Genomic DNA, 26,309 nt, shown 5'->3' on the forward strand with positions numbered 1-26,309 from the left:
GTTTCCTCAAACACTGAGCAGGTGAAGTTCCCAACCAGCTGGATCGAGTAGTTTATTAGGATTTACACCTAATTCTTACATCATTTTTAAAAACTTCAGTCCATTTAACTATGTAGAAATAAGTATGCAAAAACCAGAAAAAGCAAAACATTTGGAAACATTTCAGATCAGTAAATCAATTGAAACTTCAGATGATTCAGTCATTGGAATATCACGCTATGGCCGCCAAGTAATCCTTGACTTCAGTGGGGGTGAGCCTCCTAAAACCCGCCTCGTTGCAGATGCCAACTTCTATGTTGTCTTCCGTCATCTGCCCTTCAAAACTTTCCTGTGGGATTTAAAAGTAAACGAGCCACCGTGTAAGGCCTACAATGATCATGAAATCACTGGGCACCACCTCCCCGGCCACAGACCTGACCAACCTTTAATGTTAAGATGGCCGTGTGGATGGCATCCTCTAGCTCCAGCTCTTCATTGTATCTAAATTTAAGAAAAGGAAAGCGCTTTGCTGTGGCGGCCACCTTAAAGTCTTCATTGAAAACAAATTCTGGGGTGCACTTTGGTAAGAAATGTTTCTAATTCACATCAGAACAACACTGGGCTGTTTTGGTGCCGTGCTAACCCTGCCAAAGTCATTTCTGACCCGTGTTGACATTTGCTAGCGCGAAAAATTGGCCCCAAGCAAGTTTCAAATGAAAAAAGTCTTGTAATCAACATTTTAATCTAAGCAACAAATAAAACTATATTATAAAACAAGGAAATTTCAGATGGAAAATATCTGACTTTGCCAAATTTACTTTAAAGTGAATGAACTTTGACTGAAAATAATTATGTTGGTTTTTTCTGAATCGAAGACAAAAATGGTGAAGAATAACTGAATGGAATAGTCTGTATTATTTGTGCCATTAATTAAAGTTTCACAACAACACCCATACGTTTCTCTGCAATGTAAATAAATTGGACACACATGTAACCCAAGGGTTAAAGAGACAAATATAATGGTCATGGAGTGGATAGAGCATAGGGCCAGCAGCCAGGAAGATGCAAGTTCAAATCTGGTCTCAGACACTTACTAGCTGTGTGACCTTGGGCAGGTCACTTCAACATCACCTGCCTTAGTTTTTGTAAAGTGTAATCTCTAAAATGGAGATGATAAGAGGCTCAAACCCCCAGGGAAGGGCTGTTGGGAGAATCCAGGCACAGTGGGGTGGGGGGGAACAAATCAGGGAGAAGATGGTAGGGAAGTCGTTCCAGAATGTAAGGCCAGTTCTAGGCACATGACTCCGAAAAGTTAAAGAACTCTGAAGGGCCCCAGGAGACAGCACACCCACCTTTTCTCGAGGAAAGTTTTCCCATTCACATAATTCTTGCCCATTGCTGTAGCTTTCCAAGCAAAGTAAGCGCCCTGGTCAGAAAGGGGAGTAAAAAACACAAGTATATAAAGGAATTTAAATTTACATAAAAAGAAGCCTTAGAAACACAACTCACAAAACACAAAGAGTGGCAGAAAGCCCACAATTACAGAAAAAAAACAAGAAAGATCGCCCTTTTCTGTAACACAGAAGGGGAGGAATGAAGGCCTGAAAGAGGCAGCAGGCTGGGCACTGGCCTTCGAGGCAGGAAGGCCTGGGTTCAGATCCTGCCTCCAACACTTAATAGCCCTGTGACCCCGGCCACACCACTTCACTATATCTCTGTACTTCCCCTAGCCCCTTTAAGGTCTTTTCAGGCCCAATTCAATTCTAAAGGAACAAGATGCCAATTTCCTGAGGCTGTGTGACCCTGGGCAAGTCACTTAACCCCAATTGCCTTACTAAAAAAAAAAATCATGGTGACTCACCCACCCCAGATGAATCAATAATAGCCATTCTTCTAAATCCAGAGTAGATGATGAACATCCATCCCTGCTCTTGGGGTGTGTGTGTGTGTGTGTGTGTGTGTGTGTGTGTGTGTGTGGCAGTGGGGGAGACACAGCAGCAAAGAGCTGCATACAATGACACAAGTGGTCATTTTATGGGTCAGAATGGCTTAAATGGAGGCTAGGTTTATGCCCAAGATTTGGAAGCTATTACTTGGTTCTGCTTCTTCCTGCTTATTCAGATGTGCACAAATCCTACTAGACTAAGCCCTGGAAGAGTGTCTAGTGGGACAGCAGCAGCAGCAGAGGGCTTAAGACCAGCCCAGGAGGTAGAGGTCACTACTCGTAAGCCCCAGAGACCTCCTTACAATGTTTCCTAAGGTGATAAGAAGCATTTTAGCCACCTCCAATTACATCAAAGTAGCTAAAATCAGAAAACACACAGAAGACACTAAGTTTTGGTCCCCACAACGCGAATGCTACAAAGGAAAACACAAGAATAAGAATTTATAATAAATATTATTTGTAACCACTAAATGATAATAAATAGTATGCTGAGTCATCGATGGATGTCATCATCAGAAGCACCGTACGAGCTGAGATCTCCTAAAGACTCTACTTTAACGGAGGCTTCAACAGTCATACTCACAGACGGATCAGATTGGAATAAGTACGGTCGGCCCTCGTTCCAACCACAAATGAGCAGTGATACTCCAAACGGACGTACGCCACTGCAGAAAGGAAAAAGGCAAAATTCAGTGTTTGGTTCAAACACTGATCTGTCATGGGGGAAATGTCAACGAAAGTGATCCCACAAGGACGCTAAAGACAAAGAGACTTGTCAGCCTCAGAGAGAGTTTTTAGAAATGACACGTCTGTGCAAATAAACCTGTGTTTTGGAGGGACACTAGAAGCTGTCTACAGATGATGGGCAGAGAACTCCCTGCATCGTTAGGCGCTCCCACCCAGCAAAATGTACCCAGAATTAGCAAAGAAAAGAAATCTGTGTTTTCCCTAACTGGAACTTTTGTGACACTTCATTAACAAAGTTAAGAGCCTCTACAATGACTGCTCCCATTAGCCAAACAGAACATGTCCTTTGGACAAGGCTGCCTTGACACAGGGCACTTACCCTGACTGTGTATACTCTTGCATCACAGAAGCCACCCTCTGCACCAGCTGCGCTGTAGGGATGGGCTCATGGTACACCAGGTAGTACTGCTGAGCCAGCTTCCGGGCTCGGTGAACCAGCACTCTGGCAAGGGGGAAGAGAAAGAACATCAGCCTAGGTGGCATGGGGCCGCTGGTCTGCTTTAGTCTCAGGAATTCCCTTTGCAGGAGTTTCCAGGCTGGTGACCACCCAGGTCTAGTTCCCATCTCTACTGTAAAGATGGGAGGTTTCCAAGTGATTCGATGTTGGGATCATTTAGGATCTCTTTCCTAGTTCTGCCAGATGTGGCCTTAAGACATCTGGAATTCCAACAGCAAGTCTGATTCACTGCTGGCCCCTCCCCACAGGATACACAGCATGCCAAGGGATCACCAAGCCCTCCTCTCCTAACCCTGAGAAGGGAGGAGGCAGGAGTGGAGAGTAAACTGGACAAGCGTGTCAGTGAGCCTTCCGTGGGCCCCGACTTTGCCAATCTTGTCTGCCTTTCACCACAAGCCACCTTTCCACAAAGCTTTCCGGTTAAAGGGGTAACAAAAATGGTACAGCCTGCCTGTGTCACAGATGCTCAGTCCCCACCACCAGCTCCCACTCCCACCCCAGACCTGTAGTCAGGGCCCATGCCACTGTAGACCAGGCCGATGTGCTTGGTGATTGGCTCCACCTTGTGGACACTTCTTTCATCGTAGAGGATAGATTTCTGCTTTTTCTCCGTTGCCAGGACCACACCGTTGGCAGCTGAAAGAAAACATTCCTCAATGCTCAGCTGTTCAGAGACCCTGCTCCTTATGCATGAAGGCCACCCAACAGAACTTTCTCATCCCTCAAGGCCCCTCCCTTGGGTCACCGTATTTTCTCGTTACCCACATTCTGTGAACTCTTCTGTTGGGCTTCCACACTCAAAGTTACCTTTCTGAGCTGAGGAATAAAACCATTTCCCATCACAACTCAAGCCTGAATATTCACTGGAAATTCACACTATTTACAATAGTTCTGGCATTCTGCCTTTTTATAAAAACTTAGTATTCCATTAAAATGAAATTTCAAGGCCAACTACAGTCATTAAAATACAAGGCAAATGCTCTTGGTAAAATGCATGATTCCATCCACTGCTGTATGTCATCAAACTACCAACTCACAGGAAAAACCACTGAAGTATAAGGTTAAAAAAAGAAATGATAGAAAGCATTCCAGGGGTCTCAGAACGGAAATGAAAAGATAGCAAAGACTACGTTGCCTGGAGCTGAGTACGATAACTGATGAATCTAACTCAGATTCACATTCCTGTGAGGATCAACATAAGCAAAACACCATCTCCCCCAGAAAGTAGCTGCTCCAAGTTTTAAAACACCTCTAATTACACCAATACGAGGAGCACCTGAAATGAAGCTTGAGTCAAAGTAACTTTGAAGTCATGAGAATGGCCCAACCTCCATTACCTTTGATTCCAACGGAAGGGGCTCCTCCAGCTACAGCGGCCAAGGCATACTCAATCTGAACAAGCTTCCCAGAAGGACTAGGAGGAAAAAGAGACGTGAGGGGCTCAAAGGTTTGCAGTGTTTGAGCCATTAAGAGGGTTCATTCCATTGTGTGAACTCCATGAGACAGACAAAGTTGTTTTACTATCATGTTCCTGCTTAAAACAGATGGGTTCTTCAGAACATTACTATGAGGTTATTCAAAAGACAGATATGCAAAATGCTTGTAAGGTCTCATTATTCTTCTCAGTAAATGAGCAACATCCTTTTCTTTTCTTCTTTTTTCCCCCTTTTTCGGGGCAGTGAGGGTTAAGTGACTTGCCCAGGGTCACACAGCTAGTAAGTGTCAAGGGACTGAGGCCGAATTTGAACTCGGGTCCTCCTGAATCCAGGGTTAGTGCTTTATTCACTTCGACACCTAGCTGCCCATTCTCTTCTTTTCTACATAACACCTGATCAGAGTAAAACACTATCTTGTGTGGGACCTGCCATCAAAAGCTAGAGTTCTGCTTGGCCCTATCCTTCCTTGGAGTTCCCTGTGACACCCCTCCCTCCCTGCCTTTTCAAGCCCTACCCAACACACTTGGGTACATCTGATTCACTGCAAACCTCTGCAAAAATCAAGTCACAGGGCACATCTTCTCTGGGGACCACAGGTCTAAGAACACCAAGCCAAGCTACAAATGACTTATTTTTACAAAGTTACCACATGTGCCTAAGAAAGCATTTCATTACCAACACAACTGCTGTGGCATACAAAAATGTATCCATAACTAACCTTGTAAGTTACATTGTAAACAACCTCTGTTCAGCGTAGTGCTTACAGCTGTGGACCCTTACAAAAGGAGTGATTTTTAAATCATCTCTCACCTGACAGAGGTAACTTTTCATTTTTAGAAATCACCACAGCAACTAATTTAATAATTTGAAAACAAAAACTACTTCTAAGGTTTATAAGATGGAATTCACAGATGTACTTAAAAGAATCCTTCCAACTTTAGAGAGGGAAATGATTGCACTGTTCTACTAAAGTCAATAATGGAAATATGTACACATCTTGCTTTCAATCCAATAGCAATTACTTACAACTCCTGACAGGAAACTTCACTACTAAAACACCCAGGAAAAGGCATTCACCACAGAGAAGCTCTTTTGTTTCTAGGTCCTAAGCAATTTTAATTAAATCCCACTAGAGGGGAAGCTGACAAGATATCCATGGAACTGATTACAATGTAGTGTTCAACCTACCACCTATGCAACAATTTCTATGGAGTGCCTTGCCCAGAGATGCCCCCAATAAATGTGCACTGTTCACTAAACCTCACAGCAAAGTTCATACACCTCCTCCACTGGATCCTGCCCAGTAGTTACTCCCTTCCTCCTCACTCCCCCCTTAAGCTTCCCTTACTGTCTTTGTATAATCAGTGCTCTGTACAGAGCACATGCTGAATCAATGAGCTTAACTGAACTGTTCATATAGATGGCAGAGAAAACTAGTCAAATAGATCTCTCTGACATTCATCTGTCCAAAGTATATTTGTCTGGTGTGTGTGTGTGTGTGTGTGTGTGTGTTTGGCGGAGCTGTCCCCCTTGGGGAACCCGTCAGGAGCCCCTGGGCCCTGCTCCTGACACCGGTCCTTCTCACTCAGGCACCCATGAGCACTGAGCCCTTTCCCTTCACTGTGCTGGCTTCTGCACCTACAAAAACAGGACTAATTATTACCCTGACTATCTTGTTTGGGTCACTGGGATCCAGGGAGATGATGTTAGTCTCCCTCTAAACCTCCTCTCTCCCAGAGATTCTGGTCCATCCCGGCTGCCTTCTACAAGCAGGCCTGTCCCCCAATCCTCACACAAACAAAGCCTCACTTGACTTGAGGGGATGGTAGCACCCCCTCAAGCAGCCTTCCTAGAACTCTCCTCCCTCTCTCAGACAAAAAGCTGCCTCTACATCCTCTCCTCTGATGCAATCACCTCCCAATTCCCTGCACCACAGGTTCCAACCTTATCTTCCAACTAAAAATGTTTTTTGCAATGGTATCAATGATCTCTGCCAAATCTGCTGCCCCATCGAATTCCTTTTCCTTGGATTCTGCAGCATTTGACACGGCTGGGCATGCTGGAGAACCCAGGGGGCTCTCTGTTGCCCCTCTGACTGAGTTCCCCCTCCCCATGCTGGGGCCGTGGTCACTGAGGCAGCAAGAGATTCCAGAGACAATGCTTGGCCGGCCTCTCGGGGTCCAAAGACCCAGCTGTGCAAACTTTGTTCTGCCTAGACCTAGAACAAGTTCTGACGTGTCAAGGCTGAAAAGTTGGAAAATCACTCTTATTCTCTTAGAATTATTCTTGCAGAGATTTCTTTGTGTTTTTTTGCTACAAATACTGGGCTATCCTGAATAATAAAGTGCACACAGTTACACAGGTAACGTGATGCTGATGTGTCAATGATTAATTGAACCCGAGACCCCGACAGAGTACACTTTGGGGATTTTCTTGTAACTGCCTTTCCTTATTCTCCCTCCAACCATCCAAGTGCTGCCTTTCAACTGGGACTATAACCCAAGATCTTGCCCTGGGACCTCTTCTGTTTCCTCTCTATACTCTCCTCAGTGATTTAATCAGCTCCCACGGAATCATCCCGATATACAAGACTTCCAGATCTACAAAAGCACACTTAAGCCTCCCTGATAAGTTCCAGTTCCCAGCACCAACAGATGACTGGATATTTGCAAAGAGATGGCCTATGGCCATCTCCAATTCAGCCTGTCCAGAACAGAATTCATTATCTCTTCCTTCAACCCCCCTGGTCTTCTGAACATCCCTAAGACTGTCTAGGTTTTCAAGGTGGTCTCTCCTGGGTCTCTTTCTCCCTGACTCCTCCTTTGTCTCTCTGGATGGATGCTCCTTCGGATCCCGTCCTCCAACCTTGGGTGTCCCTCCTCACTTCACTTGGTGATCTCCTCAGCTCCCAGGGATTTAATGACCATCTCTAAGCCGATGAGTCTCAAGTCTACCCATCCTGCCCAATCTCACATCTCCACCTGCTTTTCAGAAATCTTGAACTGGGTGTCCAGGAGACATCTTAAACTGTGTCCAAAACTGATCTCACCATCTTTAACCACCACCTAATGACTCTGATGTTATCTTCCACCACCATCCTCCCAGCCCCCAGGCTCGAAGCCCAGTTGTCACCCTTGGTTCCTCACTTCCCTCCACACCCATAACTAACTCACCTCCCATCTATTGCCAAGGCATGCCAAGTTCCCCTTTGGAGCATCTCCCAAGGGAGCCCCCTTCTCTTCTCTGAACCTGACCCATATCTTCGTCCTCATCACCTCACACCTGGGTCATGGCTGCAGCCTGCTTGGTGGGCTTGCCTACTCCACCTCCCCCATTCCTATTCTTTCTCCATTGGCCACCAAAGAGATTTTCCTAAATCCAAGGTCTGACCATGCCAGCCCCTCTCCCCAGGGGCTGCCTATGGCCCCCAGAAGCAAACACAAGGTGCTGTGCTCGGCATTCAGAGCCCTCTCCAACCTCTCCTTATTCCTCACCAGCGACATCTTTGGTGTGCTCTGTGCCTCCCCGGCTTCCTTCCAGTGCCCACTAAAATCTCATCTCAGCCTTTGCCAGCTCCCTATTTATCCTGTTTATGCAGATGTACTTGCTTGTTGTCTCCCCCACTTGACTGTGAGTGCCTTGAAGATAAGAACTGGGTCTGCCTTTTTGTATCACCAGTCCTTAGTATAGTGTAGGCCCTGACAGACTCGCTCACCGTCAGAGATACTGTCACCCTTCAATTGACACAGGTTCTCAACCCAGCTGTCACCCCTGACTTCGAAATCACATGCCAAATGATCTCTAGCTGCCACAGTCCATTCACAGCCACCACTGTCTCTCAAGGGCCTCCTCAGCTCTTGCTGGGACGGCTGCGATGCCTTCATTAGAAAACTCTCTCTAAATCACAAAATTTGGGAGCTGGAAGGAACCTCAAAGATCACTTAGTCCAGGGCTTCTTAAACTTTTCCGACTCTCCACCGCTCTTTGCCTGAGAAATTTTTACATGACCCCAGGTATACAGACATATAAAATGGGTGTAGATAACCTTTTATTGTTGCCAAATTTTTCATGAGCTCCCCATTCAGTTCCATAACTGTATATGGGGTCACAACCCACAGTTTAAGAAGCCAGGATCTAGTCTTACCCACAACCTAGTCCAGGTTATAAAGGTATCTCCATTATACTTTATAACAATTAGTGATCCCCACCCCAATCCATTCTCCACATAGTGGATGAAATGATTCTCCTAAAGTACGGGTCTAATCATGTCAATCTCCTACTCAATCAAACCCACTGGCTATCCCTTATAACAGCTATTCTCAAAGTGGCCCCTGGAGGTCCCTGAGTTCCAAACCATCTTCATAATAATTCTAATATGCTATTTGCCTATTAAAATACTTCCTTTTCCAACTATCTATCTGGGTGAGGCTAGATTTTTGTCATATACTCAACTAAAACAACATATCAAAACTAACTAAATACAAAGGCAAATATGAGAATCATTCTATCTTCTATTAAGCTAGATGTTAAGGAGATTTAAAACAATGCCACTCTTCTGACTTTTGGGTGGAGGGGGAATTATAAAATATCATTAGTTTAAATTTGTTGTTAGGTTGCATCTGACTCTCTGTGACCCCATTTGAGGTTTTCTTGGCAAAGATACTGCAGTGGTTTACCATTTCCCTCTCCAGCTCATTTTACAGATGAGGAAACTGAAGGAAATGGGGTGAAGTGACTTGTCCAGGGTCACACAGCTAATAAGTGTCTGAGGCCAGATTTGAATTCAGAAAGATGAGTCTTCCTGACTCCAGAACCATCATTCTATCTACTAGTTTATCATTACTTAGTATTTTAAAATTTCTAATATACTGAATGCCTATGTTAAATAGGATAAATATCCATAGATATAATTCACATAATAAGCAAAAACTCTTTGGGGTCCTCAATGTTTAAGCATCTAATGGGGTTCTTATACAAAGCTCTGTCTGACAAAGTCCTTCACTGCCTGGTCCCAACCTTTTCCATCTTAAATATTATTCTTCTGTGGTTCAGCCCAATTGGCCTTTGTGCTGTTCCTAACACCCTGCACTCCATTTCCCCATCTCTGCATTATTACACCACACCTGGAGTTCGCTCCCTCCTCACCTGTCTCTTGGAATCCCAATTTTCTTTCAAAGCACAGCTCAAACACATGAGGCTCTTCCTGGTCCTCTCAGGCGCCTCACCTTAAAAATTACCCTCTTTTTACTTTCTATTCTTTAATAATCTTAGGCAGGACCACCTAGTCTCTACACCTGAAGAGGGAGATCTATTTAACTTCTGAGCTGGTACCCCCAGGGTCTAGCACAGTGACTGGAATATAGTCATGAGAACTTAATACAAGACTATGGATCATGAAAAGGTTGTATAAGTGGGATGACTCAGACATGTTTGGTGGAGGTATGCTTTATCTTACCCAATAAGATGTTCTTAAGTCGGGTGATCCAAAGAAAGAACTGATGGAGTCTGAATGAAGACAGAAGCAGACTACTTTCACTTTCTTTTGGGGGGATGTTTTTTTTCCCCTTTTGTTCTGTTTCTCCTTCCCAACATAACTAATGTGGAAAAATGTTTTACATGAATTGCACATGTATAAAAAATGAACGTTGAAAATTGTCTTGACATGTAATTGGAAAAAATAAAATACTTTTAATAAGAAAAAAAGGTGGGTGTTAAATAAACTTTTATAACTCAAATCTTAACTGTACTTTCCCTAGACATAACTATTACTTTTCTGGAATGGATCCAAAGGACCCGAGCCCTGATCCACTGCCCGCATGACCTTTAGCCAATCATTTCTCCTAGCTAAATGTTTACTACGTCAGGCACTAGGCTTTGTGCTGTTTTTTCATCTAAAAAGGAAAGGGCAGGACTGGATCAGGCCTTCCTAAACATTTCTGCATCACAGACCCCTTAGGGCTGCCTGGTGAAGGTCATGGACCCCTTCTCAGAACAATATTTTTAAAAGCATAAAATACCTAAGACCAAAAAAAGATCAATTTTGTTGCAACAGAAATGCAACCATTCCCCCTTCCAAGTTCCCAGACCCCCACGAATCCCGGTTAACGACACTAACAGCCAGCATTTCTGGAGCACCTTAAAGTCTGCAAAAACACTTTGGTGGCAGAGCGGATAGGGCGCAGGGCCTGGAGGCAGGAAGTCCTGAGTTCGAATCCGGATCCCCACACTCGCTAGCTGCGTGACGCCTGTCTGCCTCCGTGTCCTCATGCTGAACGCGGGTGACAGCGCCCGGACCTGCTGCGAGGCTCCGACGGGCAGCCTCTGTACAACGCTTACCAAGTGCCGGGCACACAGTAGGCACTACGTAAAGGCTCCCAGGACGGGGCCCGAGCTCCTTTGGCCGCCTCGATCCCAGCCCTCCCCCCCGCACGCAGGCACCCCACGGGAGGATGCCCCATACAAGCTCTCGGAACCATCGCTGCTTGGAGGAGGAAACAGGCCCGGCAGGATTCGCACCCGGCTCCCGAGGGGGGGGGGCCCAGGTGTGGGTCCTGGGGACGCCGGCGGCCTTGGAAGGGAAAGCGAAAGCGTTGCCCTCGAGGTCTCCCGAGCCGGGCCAGCCGCCGCCTCCGGCCCCATCCCGGGATCCCGGCCCCGGCGCCGGCGCTCTCGGGACCCGGGCCTGGCCGGTCTCACGGTGACTCGGCACGGCCGCCCCCGCGCCGGTCCCAGTCCAGATCCCGGCTCCGGGCCCAGCTCCGGCTCCCCAGGCAGCCCCGCGCCCCTGGTGCCCGGCCGCCATCAGGCCAGCCGTCTCCGGCCCTCACCGGCTTGGCCGGCTCGGCCGCCCCTACCTGAAGGTGGTCAGCGAGAAGCTGTAGCCACGCTCCGCCATCTTCCCCCGTTGTAGCCGGACCGAGGCGCTGCGCCTGCGCACGACGCCCCGGCCCGGCCCCGCTTCCGCCCGCGCGCCGGCTCCTCATTGGTGATCTTAGTAGCGGTCGCGCGGCACGCCGGGACTTGTAGTCCACCGGGAGGGTAGGCGGGGGTAAAGGGGCCTCACCTTCCCAAGTCCCCGCGCGCAGACCCTCCGGCCGGAAGCCAGGTCTCCGCCGCTGTCCGGCGCGCTCCCTCTTCCCTCCTTTCTCGCGGCGGCCATGGCCCTGACTTTGGCGTGCCTGCGGATAACCCTGCCTTCGTGGCCGGCGGCTGCCACGCGCCTGCTACGGGACTGCAGGGCCCGGGTGCAGAAGGCGCTTCCCTCGGACCTTTTTGCCGGCTTCCCGGGCCCTTCTTGGGGTAGGTCCTGGGGGGGAAATCGGGGAGGCGGGGCCGGGCACGCCCTCGTCGCACGGGGCGGGGGCGCGCGACGCAGAATCGAGTGGACACCACGCATGCACAAAAGCGAAGGGGGTGGGGGGGGTTGTGAGGGAGGTGCAGGGGCGAGTGGACGGGGCATGCGCCTGACCTTCTTCCCAGACTCCTCCGCGGCGTAGTGAGCAGGCTGCGAGAACACGTGGACTGCTGACCCTTGGTCCCTGCCCGCCCCGGCCCCCATCGGGGGAAGTCCTTTGGGCCTAGTGACTCCCGGTTGACAGAAGAGGACACTGAGGCCCCTGCCCAGAGTCCTCCCTGCTGTCAGCTACGTTTAGGTCAGGCCTGTAGAGGCCCCTCCTCGTCACTTTCTCCCCGTTCCTGACCTTCGACCCAAGGAAGGTCATTGGCTGCGGCATTTGGAGGCTTCGGCCCGGTCTGGCCGAAATTGGGGGTGGGGGGACAAGACCCCCCCTACCCCCCAGCATCTCTTAGGGCGAGGGATGGGCGTTTGATAGCCAGGAAGATGCCTGGGTCTCCCCGGTGCCTCTGACCGGCGGAGCCTTGAATGGTGGATCAGCCCTCGCTCAAGGCGGCCTCTTCCCGACCCTGACCCCGGCCAGTTTTTACCCGGCGGGAAGGGGCCGGGGCGCTCAGGAGGAGAGCCGGGGGATCCCCCCGCAGCTGCCCCTCTTCGTACGCGAACAGTCCCCATGGGAACCACCTTCCTCCACTGCCTGTCCTGGGGCCTGATTCTGCTTTTCCTATGCCCCCCCCCCATCCCTTTGGGGATCACCAGGAACCAGGACCACTACAACCCCCCCTCCCCCTGCTCTGGCTCTGTGGATGAGCCCCCCCCCCCCCCACACACACACACACTTCGCAGCCCCTTACCCTGTTGGCCGCCAGGCTCCAGCACTTGCTCCCTGAAGCAAGTGCACATGTGCTGGGGTGGTCCCTCCCTTACCCATCCTAGTGCCTGCTGCCGGGCAGGGGCTGCTTTTCCATCCGGTCTTTGTGTCCTGGGGCCCGGCCTCAGAGTCCGGCTAAAGCAGTGTTTCTTCGGAGCTCCTTACAGAGTCTCACCTCATATTGTTTTCTCTGAGGCCAGTTAATGGAGGCAGGTGGACTGTCCTCAATCTCAGTAAGATAAAAGCACTTCCCTGACTGTAGATCCACTCAGAATGGACCAAGTGGTGTGGGTGGGGCCCCTGGTCCAGATACTCATACTTGGGTGGGTCTGGGATCTCACTGATGTGCCACCAGTTCAGACTAGAACCCTGCCCAGGCCACTTGGTGCCACATCATCCTGGACCCATCATATGGCCCCCACATGAGCCTCCGGTTATTTGTCATTGTGATTATTCCAAGACCGTGGAGATGGGTGAGGGTTTGCAGGCCGTCGCATTGCTTGAGATGGGCTGCCCTGCCTCGGTTCCTCCTCCTTGTCTCTTCATGGCCCAGTTGGGTCCCTTAGAGGAGTTTAATGGACAGGGCTTGCCTGCTTTTGGCCTTCACTTTCCTTCTGGTGCAGACCTGACGGCAGATTCCTGCCCATTTCCAGCTGGAACTTGGCTCAGCTTTGGTCCAGCGTTGAGCTGGAGACAGACTGGCGGGCATCGGGAACCAAGCCCATATCGGGACCTTCCTGTGCTTGACTTTCCAGGACCGGCCTTGGCGGTTCAGGGCCCAGCTGCTCTCCTGCAGCCGACGACAGATGCCAGCACCGGGACCGAGGCTGCCAGCTTTTTAGACGGCATCCTTTGGATGGCAGTGCCTAAGAACAGGCGTTCAATCGAAGTGAATCGATGTAGGAGAAGGAACATCCAGAAGCTAGTTAAAGTCAAGGTAAAAAATGACAAAGTTTATGTTGTTCCCTGTCCCAGCCTGAAAAGAGTTATGCTAACACTGTGCAGTCTGTGAAGGTGGGTCCCCGAAATTGGTTACCACGAGTAAGATGGAGGAGCGCAGCAAGTCTGGTAGACGATACTTTCATCTGAGCATGTCAGATGTTGAAAATTGGCCGTGAAAGAGCCGCATTTGTTTGGAAAGCCTCCATAATGCTTTGCAAGCATGAAAGACAAAATAGAGTGCCTACAAATGCTCACTGCAGAGTTGGAGGGCAGCCACCCGGCCTGAGCCACCTCTTGTGTGGCAGAGGGTTATGTGACCCGGGGGGGGGGGGGGGGGGGAGGCGGCGGACAGGAGTCTACACCTACCTCCTGGTGACCATTTCTCTGCCATTGGCATCTTGGGCCAAGGAGAACAACAAGTGGGAGTCCATGTTCCCTGGGCTGTTCCTTCAGACACTTGTGGATGGGTCTCCTGGCTCCCCCTCTCCTCTCCCCCCCCACATTCCCCCAGCTCATTGATGTTTGGCTCCCAGACCTGATTCTAAATGTGGTTGATGCCCCACAGCAGGGTTTCCTCCCTGTGCTGGGGAACTGTGACTTCCAAGCCTCTGTCCACAGGCACTCACTTGTCGGCCATCCTTAGTAGGCTCCCGAGGCACTCAAACCCAAGACTTCCCACAGGGCTGCTCTTGGGCCGGCCATGCATGTGGACAAGATGGCCCCTGAGGTCTCCACCCTTCTGTGATTTTGTTCATCACCACAGCAGGGCACAGGGTCCTGCCCAACAGGGCTGTACTTTCCTGTGACAGCAGAGTGGGCCGGAGCCAGCCTCAGCCCCTGCCTCCCCAAGCTGCTGGGCATCTCCTTTTTCTCCCCTCGTCGCCCCAGCCACAGAATTCTTCACAGACTGTCTGCCTCCCAGCGCCATGACGTCATCAGCTTGGCGTATATCTCATGTTCCTGAGCCAGAGCAGGGAGGAGAGCAGAGGCAGACCCTGCTCGTCCCGTGGTCCTCCCAGCCCCAGCCCCAGCCCCAGCCCCACGCCTCCCTCCTCATCTCCCCTCCCAGCTTCCTTAGCATCCTTCAGATCACAGCTTTGGCCCCACCTTCTACAAGAAGCCTTTGGTGGTCCTTTGTTGGGCCTTCCCCAAGTGCTCTGTCTGTGTCTTGTGTGCTCAGTGTTGTCTCCCCCAGAAGGCAAGTAGCTCTCAAGTATAAAACCTGGATTTTTCCTGCCTTTGTACCTCTGGCACTTAGTGCACTGTCTGCCACACAGTAGGGCTCTTAATAAAAGCGAGGTGACTAGCTGTGCGCTATGTAGATAGTAAGGGAGACAAATCATATGCGAGGCCAAATGTTCTCTCTCTGGTTTGTGCTCAAAAATGACACTGTCTGCTTCACAGGCAGTAGTGTGAGCAAGGGAGTTTGGGGAAGTGTTTGGAGCTCCCAATTCCCATAATTTCCTTTGTTTAGACTTTGACAGGCTCTGTATACTTCTGCTCCCAGAACTTGTGTGTGTTAGGGCATGGCTCATTTCTTAAAGTGCAAACTTTTAACCATCTCTCTCTGGTTTGTTTGGGTTTCTCTTTTTTAGAACAATATAGATGTGTGCCCTGAATGTGGCCATCTGAAACAAAAGCATGTCCTTTGCGGTTATTGCTACCAGAAAGTCCGCAGCGAGACTGCGGAAATCAGGAGGCAGATGGGGAAGCAAGAAGGGGGGCCCTTTAAGGCCCCCACTGTTGAGACTGTGGTATTATACCAAGGCGAAGCTCCATCAGTAGAAGATCAAGGCAAGAGAATCATCGAGCGAGACCGGAAGCGCCCCTCCTGGTTCATTAGGAATTGATGCTCAGGTGTGTTCAGAGAGGATCATTGCACATTAAACAGGACTCTGGAAACTCAAACTCTTTTGTTTCTTTCTCCTTCTTCTATGCGGGATTCCAGGGAGATGCTCTCAAGAGGCAGCATGGCCTAGTGGGTAGGGCATTGGGCTGGAAGTCAGGAAAGCCCAGGTTTCAACCCACCCCAGGTGACCCAACTTCTCTGCACCCCAGTTTCTTCTTCTGTAAGAGGGAGGACTTGGGCTCAGTCACTTCTTTTTTTGTTTGGTCTGTTTTGTTTTGTTTGCAGGGCAATGAGGGCTAAGTGTGACTTGCCCAGGGTCACACAGCTAGTAAGTGTCAAGTGTCTGAGGCTGTATTTGAACTCAGGTCCTCCTGAATCCAGGGCTGGTGCTTTATCCACTGCGCCACCTAGCTGCCCCCGGCTCAATAACTTCTGAGGTTCTTCCAGACTTGTGACTGTGACATCTTGGCCCTGGAATCTGCTTCTGATATGAACTAGACTTTGGTCCAAGCGCCAAACCCATGACCTGACATCAGGAAGGCTGACATTCACCAGTGTCCGATGTCTTTGGGGGAAATGGCTATTTGACTGACTGTGACTTATGTGATTTCAAAATTAATGTGAGGGGCAGCTAGGTGGCGCAGTGGATAGAGCTCCGGCCCTGGAGTCAGGAGGACCTGAGTTCAAGTCCAGCCTCGGACACTTGACACTTACTAGCTTGTGACCCTGGGCAAGTCACTTAACCCCAATTGCCTCATCTAAAAAAAAAAAGAATTCTCTTATGGAGCTTCAGCTGCTTTTACATGCTGAAGCCTGTATCTTCATCCAAGTAGATAATCTGAAGATATTGACCCTGCAGCTGTGTGGATTAGCAGTGTGCTTGTGACTTCTTAATGAGGGTCCTGTCCACGGCTTCCAGGCCCCCACCCTAGTTCAGCTTCTAGAGCAGAAAAGGAGAACCTCAGCCTCTGAAACTTGAAACCTGTCCCGGGATAGTCACTGGGATTTCATCAAGTCATGCCTCCCTTAAAAAATATCTGCAGGGGCAGCTAGATGGCGAAGTGGTTAAAGCACCGGCCCTGGATTCAGGAGGACCTGAGTTCAAAGCCAGCCTCAGACACTTGACACTTACTAGCTGTGTGACCCTGGGCAAGTCACTTAATCCCCATTGCCTGCAAAAAAAAAAAAAGAAAAAATATGTGCAATGTCACTGAGGGCAGAATAACATCTGCCAAAGAGGAAATATCTGTCTGGCTTTTGAGCCATGGGCCGAGGGCACTCCCTTATATTACACTTAAGGAAATGGGTTTGGAGATTTTAGGGAGGTCATGTAGGTTGTGCGTGTTGGGTCAGGTGGGATTTGAACCCAAGTCCTTGGACTCATGGACTTCATTCTACTTCCACTGCCTGGTATAGGAGAGGGGGAATACTATATATGGAAAGGCTTTATTTGGATTTCAGCGTTTGATAAATGGAGTGTTGTGTATTCTTTGGAGAATGTGCTGAGGCGTGGCCTGGAGGATTGGCAGCGTGATTGGACGGATCAATAATAGTTCATGTCTAATTACACAGTGCTTTGGAAGGTTTGCCAAGTGCTTTTCTAGCTTTACAAGAGCTGTGCTAAATAGGGGCTGTTACCACCCCCATCTCACAGGTGGATAAGCTAAGGAAGGACAGCAAAGTGATTTGCCCAGGGTCACACAGCCAGGAGGTGAGACAGGCTGGGTTCAGAGCTACCACTGGGCCACCCAGGACCCTACAAAGGCATGAAGGAGGCATGAAGGTAGAGGTTGGGGAGAGAAGCTGTCGAGATCCGGAAGATCTCAAGCTGGCAGGTTGGGCTGGAGCAAATCATGACAGGAAATGAAGTAGAGACAAAGGGACAAAAACCTGATCAAGTGCTAGCTGAGGGAAGGCATTTATTAAGCACTCACTGTGTGCCAGTCATTCCAAGAAGGGCAGCTTGAGAAGGCCACAGACTCTGTGAGCCAACATGGGCAGCCCAAAGTGGCAATGCTGGCTTCCAGTACAGTAAGGGAGCCTCCCTTTCCAGGTCCTTGGTCAGGTCAGATCTGGAAGACAGATCGGGGCACCACGTTTGGAAAAGACAAGGAAAAAGGGGCAGGGTAGGGGGCAGCTAGGTGGCACAGTAGATAAAGCACCGGCCTTGGAGTCAGGAGGACCTGAATTCAAATCTGGCCTCAGACACTTGATACTTACTAGCTGTGTGACTCTGGGCAAGTCACTTGACCCTCATTGCCCGGCAAAAATTAAAAAGGGCCGGGGGGGGGGGGGCCGGTGGCATGAGTCCGTGCCAGACGAGGGTTAGTGGAAAGAGCTGGGGAGGGTCATCCAGGAGGCCTGCTGGTTGTCTGCAGGCTCTCATGGGCGAGAGATAGACACACTGTGTTTGTCTGCCTTCCCTGATCAGAAGCTATGGGGGAAATAGCCAGTGGGCAGGCAAAATGTTCTGACAGCAAGAGCCACTTCCATCTGAAAGGAGTTGGGGAAACCCCTGTGACCCCCATGATTGGAGGCTGGGCAGCTGAGCCCTAGAGGGATCATACTAGGGTCGCCAGTGGGGAAACTCGAGGGGGCACACTGTGGCTTCCTCCCACATGGTGTTTTGCAATGGAGCCACTGTCCCATGGTAAGAACGGAGGCTTCTCATGTAGCTCCTTGAGCACTCAGCCCACGGGGGCAGACGGTTCCATCCAGGGTTCCAGACGTGTCCACCAGCCCATCCACTGTCCTCTGCCCTCCTAGGACAGGGGTAGGAGGGAGCATTGCTAAAGGCCCTCCCAGCTCAGGGCCTGAGAATCCAGAAAGGATCAGAGTGGGTAAAGAAACGTCCCCAGGGCCCAGCCCAGGAGCTCAAATGTTGCAGCAACTTGACAAAGGCGGCCCAGGATCCCGCTGGTGAAGAGATCTGGGCCTTACCAGGCATCCTGCAACATGAAGCCTGAACATTGTTCTCACTTTCAAGGAGTTTCCAACTAAGGGCAACGAGCAGGTGCTTTCTCTCTGTCATGTTGTCCTTAGCAAAGAATGAGTCCTGTTCAGACAAGTCGCGTGACCTGTTCTTCCTGAGCTTTAGTCTCCTGTCCACTTGGGTCACCAGCATGTCCCCCCATGCCTCCTGCTAACGTGTCCAGAGCTTGGACTCCTCCCGACGCTCCCAGCTTCCCGATTTCCACTGGTGCCCTCCCTGGCCGTGGTGTCAGCCAGGCTCAGGACTCCGGAGTCTCCTCTGACACTTCCCCTCCCCCAGCCTGTTAGCTTGCCTCCTCGCTCACCTCCTCACCCCCTTCTCTTCCCGCACGCTGCACACTGTTAGCTTCCCAGGTGCTTCCCCTGTCCCTGTTCTTCAGTACGTCCTTCATTAATGCCCTGACCAGTGTGCCTCCCCTACCAAAAGTGGGGAAAGCCTTTCATGGCTCCCTTTTACCTTTGGATAAAATACAAACCCATAGCCTAGCAGTTAGGGCCCTGCAAAACTCCTACTCCTCTAGCCTTATCCATCTCCTTCAGGCACATCCATCCCATTGCCCGCTCGACGTCCTAGCCAGACTAGACCGTGACCCATCCCCTGAGCTGGACAGTTGCCCCCTCAGACTTCTGTGCATTCGCACAAGACCATTCCTCATGCCCACAGAGGGCTCCCACTTCATTCTGCTTCAGAGAGGCTCAACCCAAGCACCCCAAAGAGGTATTCCTCTGATACTTGGCAGACTCCACCTGGCATCATACTTCCCTGTCCACACATTCCCTGGTAGAAGGGGACGGTTCCTTCTGTTTGTATTTTAATCTTTCTCTCTCTGAGGCCTATCACACTACTTTGGATATAGGAATCCGAAAACCAGAAATTAGAGTGGGATGGCACCTGCATAACACAGAGCCTGCCTGGCGTGTAGAAAGCACCAGTCCAGCCCACCAGTTTACAGAAGAACCCGCCTAGCCAGGGGCTCCTGGGTATCATGAGTGGCAGATCCTGGATGTGGACCAGGTGTCGGTTGGATTGAACTGGAGCTAAGGAACAAACATTTATGGAGGTCCACATTGGTGCCTTCGTTTGGCAAGCCCACGGATGGGGCTGGCAGCTCTGTTCTCGAGTTTGAAAACAGATTCCTTCTCCCATTGTCTGCAATGTGTCTGCATTCAGCTTCCAAATGTCACGCTTCACCTGGCTCATGGTTTTCTGGATGCCAGCTCCATGATTGCACCGGAAAGAAATGGGGCAATGAGTTTCTAGCTCATGAAAAGAGATTAAAAGTAGAGACCTATACAAAATGCCCATTTCATACCTGCAGCTTTCACATTGAATTTGATTTCCATTCTCCACTGGGACTTTTTTATGCCAAACAGCCATTTTCTTTGATAATGAGATCCAGAAAGCAAAATAAAGTTATAATTCCAAAATCAACAGTCAGAAATAGCCTTTTTCACTCTAGTCCACTCTTCTCTGCTTGGATGACACAGAGCTGAACCTTTATGTACAGAACTAAACATTGGGAGACAAGAAAGGGGTTAGCTGGGTTCTTAGGATCCTGGCATAAATTCCGACTGTGTGCGGCTGGCTTCCAGGGGATGGAGGCCAAAGAAGCCCATGAAAGAAACAATCATAAGAACAGACCCATTCTCTCAAGGAGAGAAGCTGGAAAGGAAGAACAGAAGACTGATTGGCTACTTCTTAGCCTTGAAGACCCCAGTGTCCTGCACAGGGTCTCGCACTCAGGAGACACTTAATGAAATGCTCGCTGCTCCATGGAGTGAGTGCTCAGTGGCAGCTCCCAAGGTGCTCTGTGGGGTTGTTCAGGAAGACACCACCCTCATCATTGTCATCATCGTTTTCTGCGTGCGATAACTGCCGGCTAGGATTCAAAAGTGAGCATTATTTCATAGTGCCTCACTTCATCATGAATGTATGGCTAAAAATTTTTACCTATTCCAACATCAAGTGTGTTTATAAAAGGGATAAGTGGAAGATTATGTAAGAGCTGGCCACATTACCTTTTGTTCTTGCCTTTTGTTCTTAAGGTTTGTCATAACTGGGTCAACTGGAGTTCAACCCTCTAAGGAGAGGAATGCCTTTGAAAATCAAAATTATCAAGATAAGTCTCTCCATATAATGGGCCCACGAGATTTTCATCTTTTGGCTGTAGAAGAGCTGTCTCTATGAGAAAATAGATGAAAGAACGTCAAGTTAGAATAGTTTAGTAAAGTTAACTCAATGGAGATACATTGTTGATAGCCTCCTAAGATAGCATACAACTTAAAAAAAATTATACTCTTATCTTTTCTAATTACATATAAAGACAAATTTTAACATTCATTAAAAAATGTGAGTTCCAAATGTCCTCCCTCCCTCTTTCACCTCCCCCTCCCTTAGATGGTAAGCACTTTAATATAGGTTCTATATGGGCAGTCATGTAAAACATTTACATAATAGTCATGTTGTGAAAGAAGAAACAGACCAAAAGAAAAACACACACACACACACACACACACATAAAGTGAAAGGAATATGCTTTGATCTGCCTTCAGATTCCATCAGTCCTTTCTCTGGATATGAATAATATTTTTCCTCATGAGACATTTGGAATTGTCTTGGATCATTTGCATTGCTAGGAATAGCTAAATCATTCATAGTTGATCATTGTACAATGGTATTATTACTATATACATTTTCTCCTGCTTATAGCATACAACCTTTGGTAAAATGATAGCTTTTCTTGCTTTTTTCTTTCTTTGTCTTCTTCCTCCCTCTCTCTTCCTTCCCTCCTTTTTTTAAAATTTCAGTCTTCTTTCCTTCCCTCCTTCCTTCATTGTTTTTGAGGTTTTATTTTTTCCAATTACATGTAAAATTTTTAATATTCTTTTTTTGTGATTTTTTAAAAATTATATTGGCTTGGCTTACCTATGAGCAACAAATATTTCTTCAGTTGTTTGGATGTCTTTATTCGTGTGAAAAGTGTTTTGTGATTGTGATCTTATAGTGCCTAAGTTTGCCCTGGCAGGAAAACTCCCCAGTATTTCTTTTCTTTTTTTTAAATCTCTTTTTGCTAGATTGTGTTGGTCATACATAGAAATGCTGATGATTTATGTGGGTCTATTTTATCTCCTGCACCTTTGCTAAAGTTGTTGATTGTTTCAAATAGTTTTCTAGTTGACTCCATCATGGTTGATTTAGTCATATCGTCTGCAGGGAGCGGTAATTGTTTCCTCGTTGTCTATTTTTATCCCTTCAATATCTTCCTGTCTTTTTGCTATAGCCAGTATTATATTGAATAATAGCGTTAGTAATGTGCACCTTTGCTTCATCCCTGAGATTTGTGGGAAGGCTTCTAGTTTATCCCAATTACAGATGATGCTTGCTCTTGGTTTTAGGTAGATACTATGTATCATTTTAAGGAAAGCTCCATTTATTTCTATGCTTTCTTGTGTTTTTTAATAGAAATGAGTATAATATTATGTCAAAAGTCTTTCCTGTGTCTATCGAGATCATATGATTTCTGTTGTTTTTATTATTAATAAGGTCAATTATGCCGATAGTTTTCCTAATATTGAACCAGCCCTGCCTTCTTGGTATAAATCCCACCTGGTCATAGTATATGATCTTTGTGATGTATTGCTGGAATATATTTTATTACTTACTAGTAATCTACTTGAATTTTTAAATGAATATTCATTAGGAAAATTGGCCTGTAGTTTTCTTTCTCTGTTTCTGCTTTCCTTGGCTTAAGGTATCAAGACCACATTTGTGCCGTAAAAGGAACTTGGTAGAACTCCTTATTTACTTATTTTTTCAAATAATTTACATAGCATTGGTATTAATTGTTCCCTAAATATTTGGTAGAATTCACTTGTAAATTTATCTGATCTTGGGGATTTTTTTTCTTAGGGAGTTCAATTATGGTTATATAAATTTTCTGTTTACTCTTCAGTTAATCTGGGAAATTTATATCTTTATAAATATCCATCCATTTAATTTAGATTGTCAGTTCTACTGGCCAAAATAATAACCAAAATAAGTTCTAATAATTGCTTTAATTTTGTCTTCATTGGTAGTGCATTCACCCTTTTCATTTTTGATACTGGTAATTTGACTTCTTCCTTTCTTTTTTCAAAAATCAAATTAATCAGTGACTTATCTATTTTATTGTTTTCCCCAAATCCATGCAAAACCAGCTCCTATTTTTATTAGTTCAATTTTAAAAAGTTAATTTTATTAATATCTCTTTTGAATTTCAGAGTTTCCATTTTGATGTTTAATTGAGAATTTCTAATTTGTTCTTTTTCTAGTTCTTTTTTAATTCCGCAATCAATTTATTGATCTGCTTTGTTCTTTCTCTCTCCTATTGATGTACACATTTAGACACATGCATTTTCCCCTAAGCACTGCGTTGGGCATATCCCACAAATTTTGACATGGTGTCTCATTGTCATTATCTCTGATGAAATTATCAGTTATTTCTATAATTTGTTCTTTAACCCACTCATTCTTTGGGACTAGATTATTTCATTTTATGCATCCTCAGCCCCTTACTGAAAGTATTTTATACTATATTATAGTCTGAAAAGGGTACATTTAAGATTTCTGTGAAGTTTTTATGCCCTAATACATGGTCAATTTTTGTGAAGGTGTACAGCTGAGGAAAAAAAGATATACTCCTTTCTATTCCCATTCAATTTTTTTCCAGGGGTCTATTGTATCTAATGTTCTAATATCCATTTCCTTAACTTCTTATTTATTTTATGGTTAGATTTATTTAGCTCTGAGAAAGGAAAGTTGAGACAGTTTTACTGTCTATTTCTTCCTGCAACTCATTTAACTTTTCCTTTAAGACTCTGGATGCTATGCCATTTGGTGCATATATGTTTAATATTTATGTTACTTCATTTTCTACATACCTTTTAGCAAGATGTAGTTTCCTGCTTATCTCATTTAATTAGGTCTTTTTTTTTTGCTTTTGTTTTGTCTGAGATCATGATCACTACCCCTGCCTTTTTTAACTTCAGCTGAAGCATAATCTATTCTGCTCTTTTATTTTTAACTCTGTGTGTCTTTTTGCTTCGTGTGTTTCTTTGTGAATAGCATATTGTTGGATTCTGATTTCTAATCCATTCTGCTATCCACTTCCATGTTATGAGTGAGTTCATCCCAATAAAATTCACAGTTATGATTACTGTGTATTACCATTCATCCTATTTTTTTCTCTTTATCCTTCTCTGTCTCTCTTCAAAAGTCTGTTTCACTTCTGACTACTGCCTTCCTTAACGTTCCCACCCTTTGATCATCCCCCTCCCTCTTTCTCTTGTCTCCTTAGCCTTCTACTTCTCTGTTGGGTAAGATACCTTACTATACCCAACTGAGTATGTGTGTGAGTATGTGTGTATGTATGTATATTTTCCCTCTGAACCAATTTGAATGAGTGTGAGGTTCAAGCATCAATCACACACCTCCCATTTTTCTCCACTGTATAAGTGCTTCCTTGTGTACCTCTCTTATATGAGATCATTTTCCCTATTTTCCTCTCCTTTCCCCCTTCTCCCAGTTCATCCCTCTCTCTTTCCTATCCATTTATTTTAGATTATCCCAACATAACTGATTCATTCCTGTGCCTTCTACCCATGTGTTGTTGTTGTTCAGTTGTATCCAACTCTTCATGACCTTATTTGGGGTTTTCTTGACAAAGATAGTGGAGTGGTTGGCCGTTTCCTTCTCCAGCTCATTTTACAGATGAGAAAACTGAGGCAACCAAGGTTAGGTGACTTTCCCAGGGTCACACAGCTAATAAAGGGCTAAGGCCAGATTTGAACTTAGAAAGATGAGTCTTCCTGACTTCAGGCCCAGTACTCTATTAGACCAGTTATAATGCTAAAGTTCTTAGGAGTTACATATATCATCTTTCCGTATAGGAATGTAAACATTTTAATCTTATTGAGTGCTTCGTGGTTTTTCTTTCATGTTTACCTTGTTATGGTTCTCTTGAGTCTTATATTTGAAAGTCAGATTTTCTATTCATCTCTGGCCTTTTCATCAGGAATGCTAGAAAGTCTTCAGTTTCACCAAATATCCATTTTTTTTCTTTGAAAGTTTATAATCAGTTTTGCTGGGTAGGTTATTTTTGGTTGTAATCCTATTTCCTTTGCCTTCTGAAATATCATATTCCAAGCCCCTCAGTCCTTTAATGTGGTAGCTACTAATTTTCTTATTTTCCTGATTATGGCTCATTGGTAGTTAAATGGTTTCTTTCTGGCTTTTTGAAGTATTTTTCCTTTGACTGGAGAGCTCTGGAATTTTGCTATAATGTTACTGAGTGTTTTCATGTTAACATCTCTTTCAGGAAATGATCAGTGGTTTCTTTACATTTCTTTTGTATCCTCTGATTCTAGAATATTGGTGAATTTTCTTTTATAATTTCTTGAAATACGATGTGTAGGTCTTTCTTTGATCATGGCTTTCAGAAAGTCCAATAATTCTTAAATTATCTCTCCTTTATTTTGCAATGAGATATTTCTTATTTTCTTCTTTTTTTCAGTCTTTTGCCTTTATTTTATTGTTTCTTAATGTCTCATGGAGTCATTAACTTCTATTTGGCCAATTCTAATTTTTAAGGAATTATTTTCTTCAGTGAACTTTCATACCTCTTTTTTCCATTTGGCTAATTTTGCTTTTTAAGGAGTTATTCTTATCAGTGAAATTTTGTACTTTTACCATTTGGTCAGTTCTGGTTTTTAAGGTATTATTGTATTCAAATTTCTTTGTTCCTCTTTAACAAAGTTATTAATTGTCTTTTCATGATTTTGTCACATTTTTAAATGTTCTTTTCCGATTTTTTCCTTTACCACTCTTCTTTGATTTTAAAATATTTACTAGCTCTTCAAGGAATTCTTTTTTGGCTTGTGTCCAACTTATACCTTTATTTGAGGCTTTGCTTTTAGCTGTTCTGACATTGTTGTCTTCTTCTGAGTTTGTGTCTTGATCTTCCCTGTCACCACAATAGCTTTTTATGGTCAAGTTTTTGTTGTTGTTGTTGTCGTTTGCTCATTTTCCCAGTCTATGTCTCGACTTTGAACCTTATGTTAAATTTGGGGTATGTTCCCCAAAGTGGGGGTGGGATGGGGGAGAATGCCAGAAGCTTCAAACTTTTTCGTGCTGCTGTTTTCAAAACTAGTTCTAGGGGTCTTTTAGTGCTTCCAAGGTGGTGTGATCCAGGGAGAAGTGTAGTCACTGCTTTCCTGTTTTTCTCTTTGGTCTTTACCTAGGGAGGGCTTCTCATCCTTTGCGGCTGATATCACTATTCCTCCTCAGGGCCCCTGCTTCCTTGCAGCCACAAGCAGCCCCTCTCCACTCTGTAATTATGACCCAGAAGTGAGACTAGGCAATGGAGTTGACAAACAGCACCCAGTCCTGTGCCCAGTGCTAGCAAAGGATTCCCCTGTAATCTCTTTCTGACAAATTGCCTGAACCTCCTCCCCTCCCCTACTTTACTGTCTCAAGCTTGAGAGCTCACAAAGCTGCTGCTGCTACGGTTGCTAACTCCAAGGCTCACAGCTGGTTTTGCTGCCACAAGGGCTCTACCCCAGTGTCGTACACCTCTCCTTCAAACCTAAATTGTCTTGGACTGGAAAAATGTCCCAACCGAACCTTTTTTTTGGGATCTGCCGCTCGAGAATTAAATTTGAGGCATTATTTAAAAGTCGTTTAGAGGGGAATGTTGGGAGA

At 46.4% G+C, this 26,309-nt stretch overlaps 3 protein-coding genes across 4 annotated transcripts; 1 reads left to right on the forward strand and 2 right to left on the reverse strand.

Moving 5' to 3' along the window:
• Positions 1-22: 22 nt before the first annotated feature.
• On the reverse strand, positions 23-11,561 carry PSMA2 (proteasome 20S subunit alpha 2). Its single transcript, XM_043972661.1, has 8 exons — positions 11,419-11,561; positions 4,466-4,542; positions 3,632-3,764; positions 2,991-3,113; positions 2,508-2,589; positions 1,332-1,405; positions 423-480; positions 23-328 (listed from the first exon to the last, which is right to left on the reverse strand). Exons 1-8 carry the CDS (start codon positions 11,457-11,459, stop codon positions 212-214), a joined length of 705 nt encoding a protein of 234 aa, XP_043828596.1. The 5' UTR covers positions 11,460-11,561; the 3' UTR covers positions 23-211.
• LOC122732495 (fibroin heavy chain-like) lies at positions 9,296-11,378 on the reverse strand. Of its 2 annotated transcripts, none has more exons than XM_043972683.1 (2): positions 10,700-11,378; positions 9,296-10,069 (listed from the first exon to the last, which is right to left on the reverse strand). In XM_043972683.1, the coding sequence occupies exon 1, from the start codon at positions 11,364-11,366 to the stop codon at positions 10,701-10,703; it is 666 nt and encodes a 221-aa protein (XP_043828618.1). In that variant the 5' UTR covers positions 11,367-11,378; the 3' UTR covers positions 9,296-10,069; position 10,700. The 2 variants fall into 2 exon arrangements, with proteins under 2 accessions (XP_043828618.1, XP_043828609.1); XM_043972674.1 differs by having other exon boundaries at positions 9,296-10,158.
• A 53-nt stretch (positions 11,562-11,614) lies between the features above and the next one.
• MRPL32 (mitochondrial ribosomal protein L32) lies at positions 11,615-15,639 on the forward strand. Its single transcript, XM_043972699.1, has 3 exons — positions 11,615-11,863; positions 13,545-13,726; positions 15,327-15,639. The coding sequence occupies exons 1-3, from the start codon at positions 11,722-11,724 to the stop codon at positions 15,579-15,581; spliced, it is 579 nt and encodes a 192-aa protein (XP_043828634.1). The 5' UTR covers positions 11,615-11,721; the 3' UTR covers positions 15,582-15,639.
• The last annotated feature ends 10,670 nt before the right edge of the window (positions 15,640-26,309 follow it).

This window comes from Dromiciops gliroides, chromosome 1 (assembly GCF_019393635.1).
Source record: "Dromiciops gliroides isolate mDroGli1 chromosome 1, mDroGli1.pri, whole genome shotgun sequence".
Taxonomy (NCBI): domain Eukaryota; kingdom Metazoa; phylum Chordata; class Mammalia; order Microbiotheria; family Microbiotheriidae; genus Dromiciops; species Dromiciops gliroides.

Excerpts from the sequence above, each read along its gene's own strand:
- LOC122732495 (XM_043972683.1), bottom strand. The coding sequence starts at position 11,366 with ATGGCGGCCGGGCACCAGGGGCGCGGGGCTGCCTGGGGAGCCGGAGCT.
- PSMA2 (XM_043972661.1), bottom strand. The coding sequence starts at position 11,459 with ATGGCGGAGCGTGGCTACAGCTTCTCGCTGACCACCTTCAG. Across the intron at positions 3,765-4,465 it reads CCCTTCCGTTGGAATCAAAG|CTGCCAACGGTGTGGTCCTG; the intron begins GTAATGGAGGTT and ends GTTTTCTTTCAG. Across the intron at positions 481-1,331 it reads AAAACTTTCCTCGAGAAAAG|ATACAATGAAGAGCTGGAGC; the intron begins GTGGGTGTGCTG and ends TCTTAAATTTAG.
- MRPL32 (XM_043972699.1), top strand. The coding sequence starts at position 11,722 with ATGGCCCTGACTTTGGCGTGCCTGCGGATAACCCTGCCTTCGTGGCCG. Across the intron at positions 11,864-13,544 it reads CTTCCCGGGCCCTTCTTGGG|GACCGGCCTTGGCGGTTCAG; the intron begins GTAGGTCCTGGG and ends TTGACTTTCCAG. Across the intron at positions 13,727-15,326 it reads AGAAGCTAGTTAAAGTCAAG|AACAATATAGATGTGTGCCC; the intron begins GTAAAAAATGAC and ends TCTCTTTTTTAG.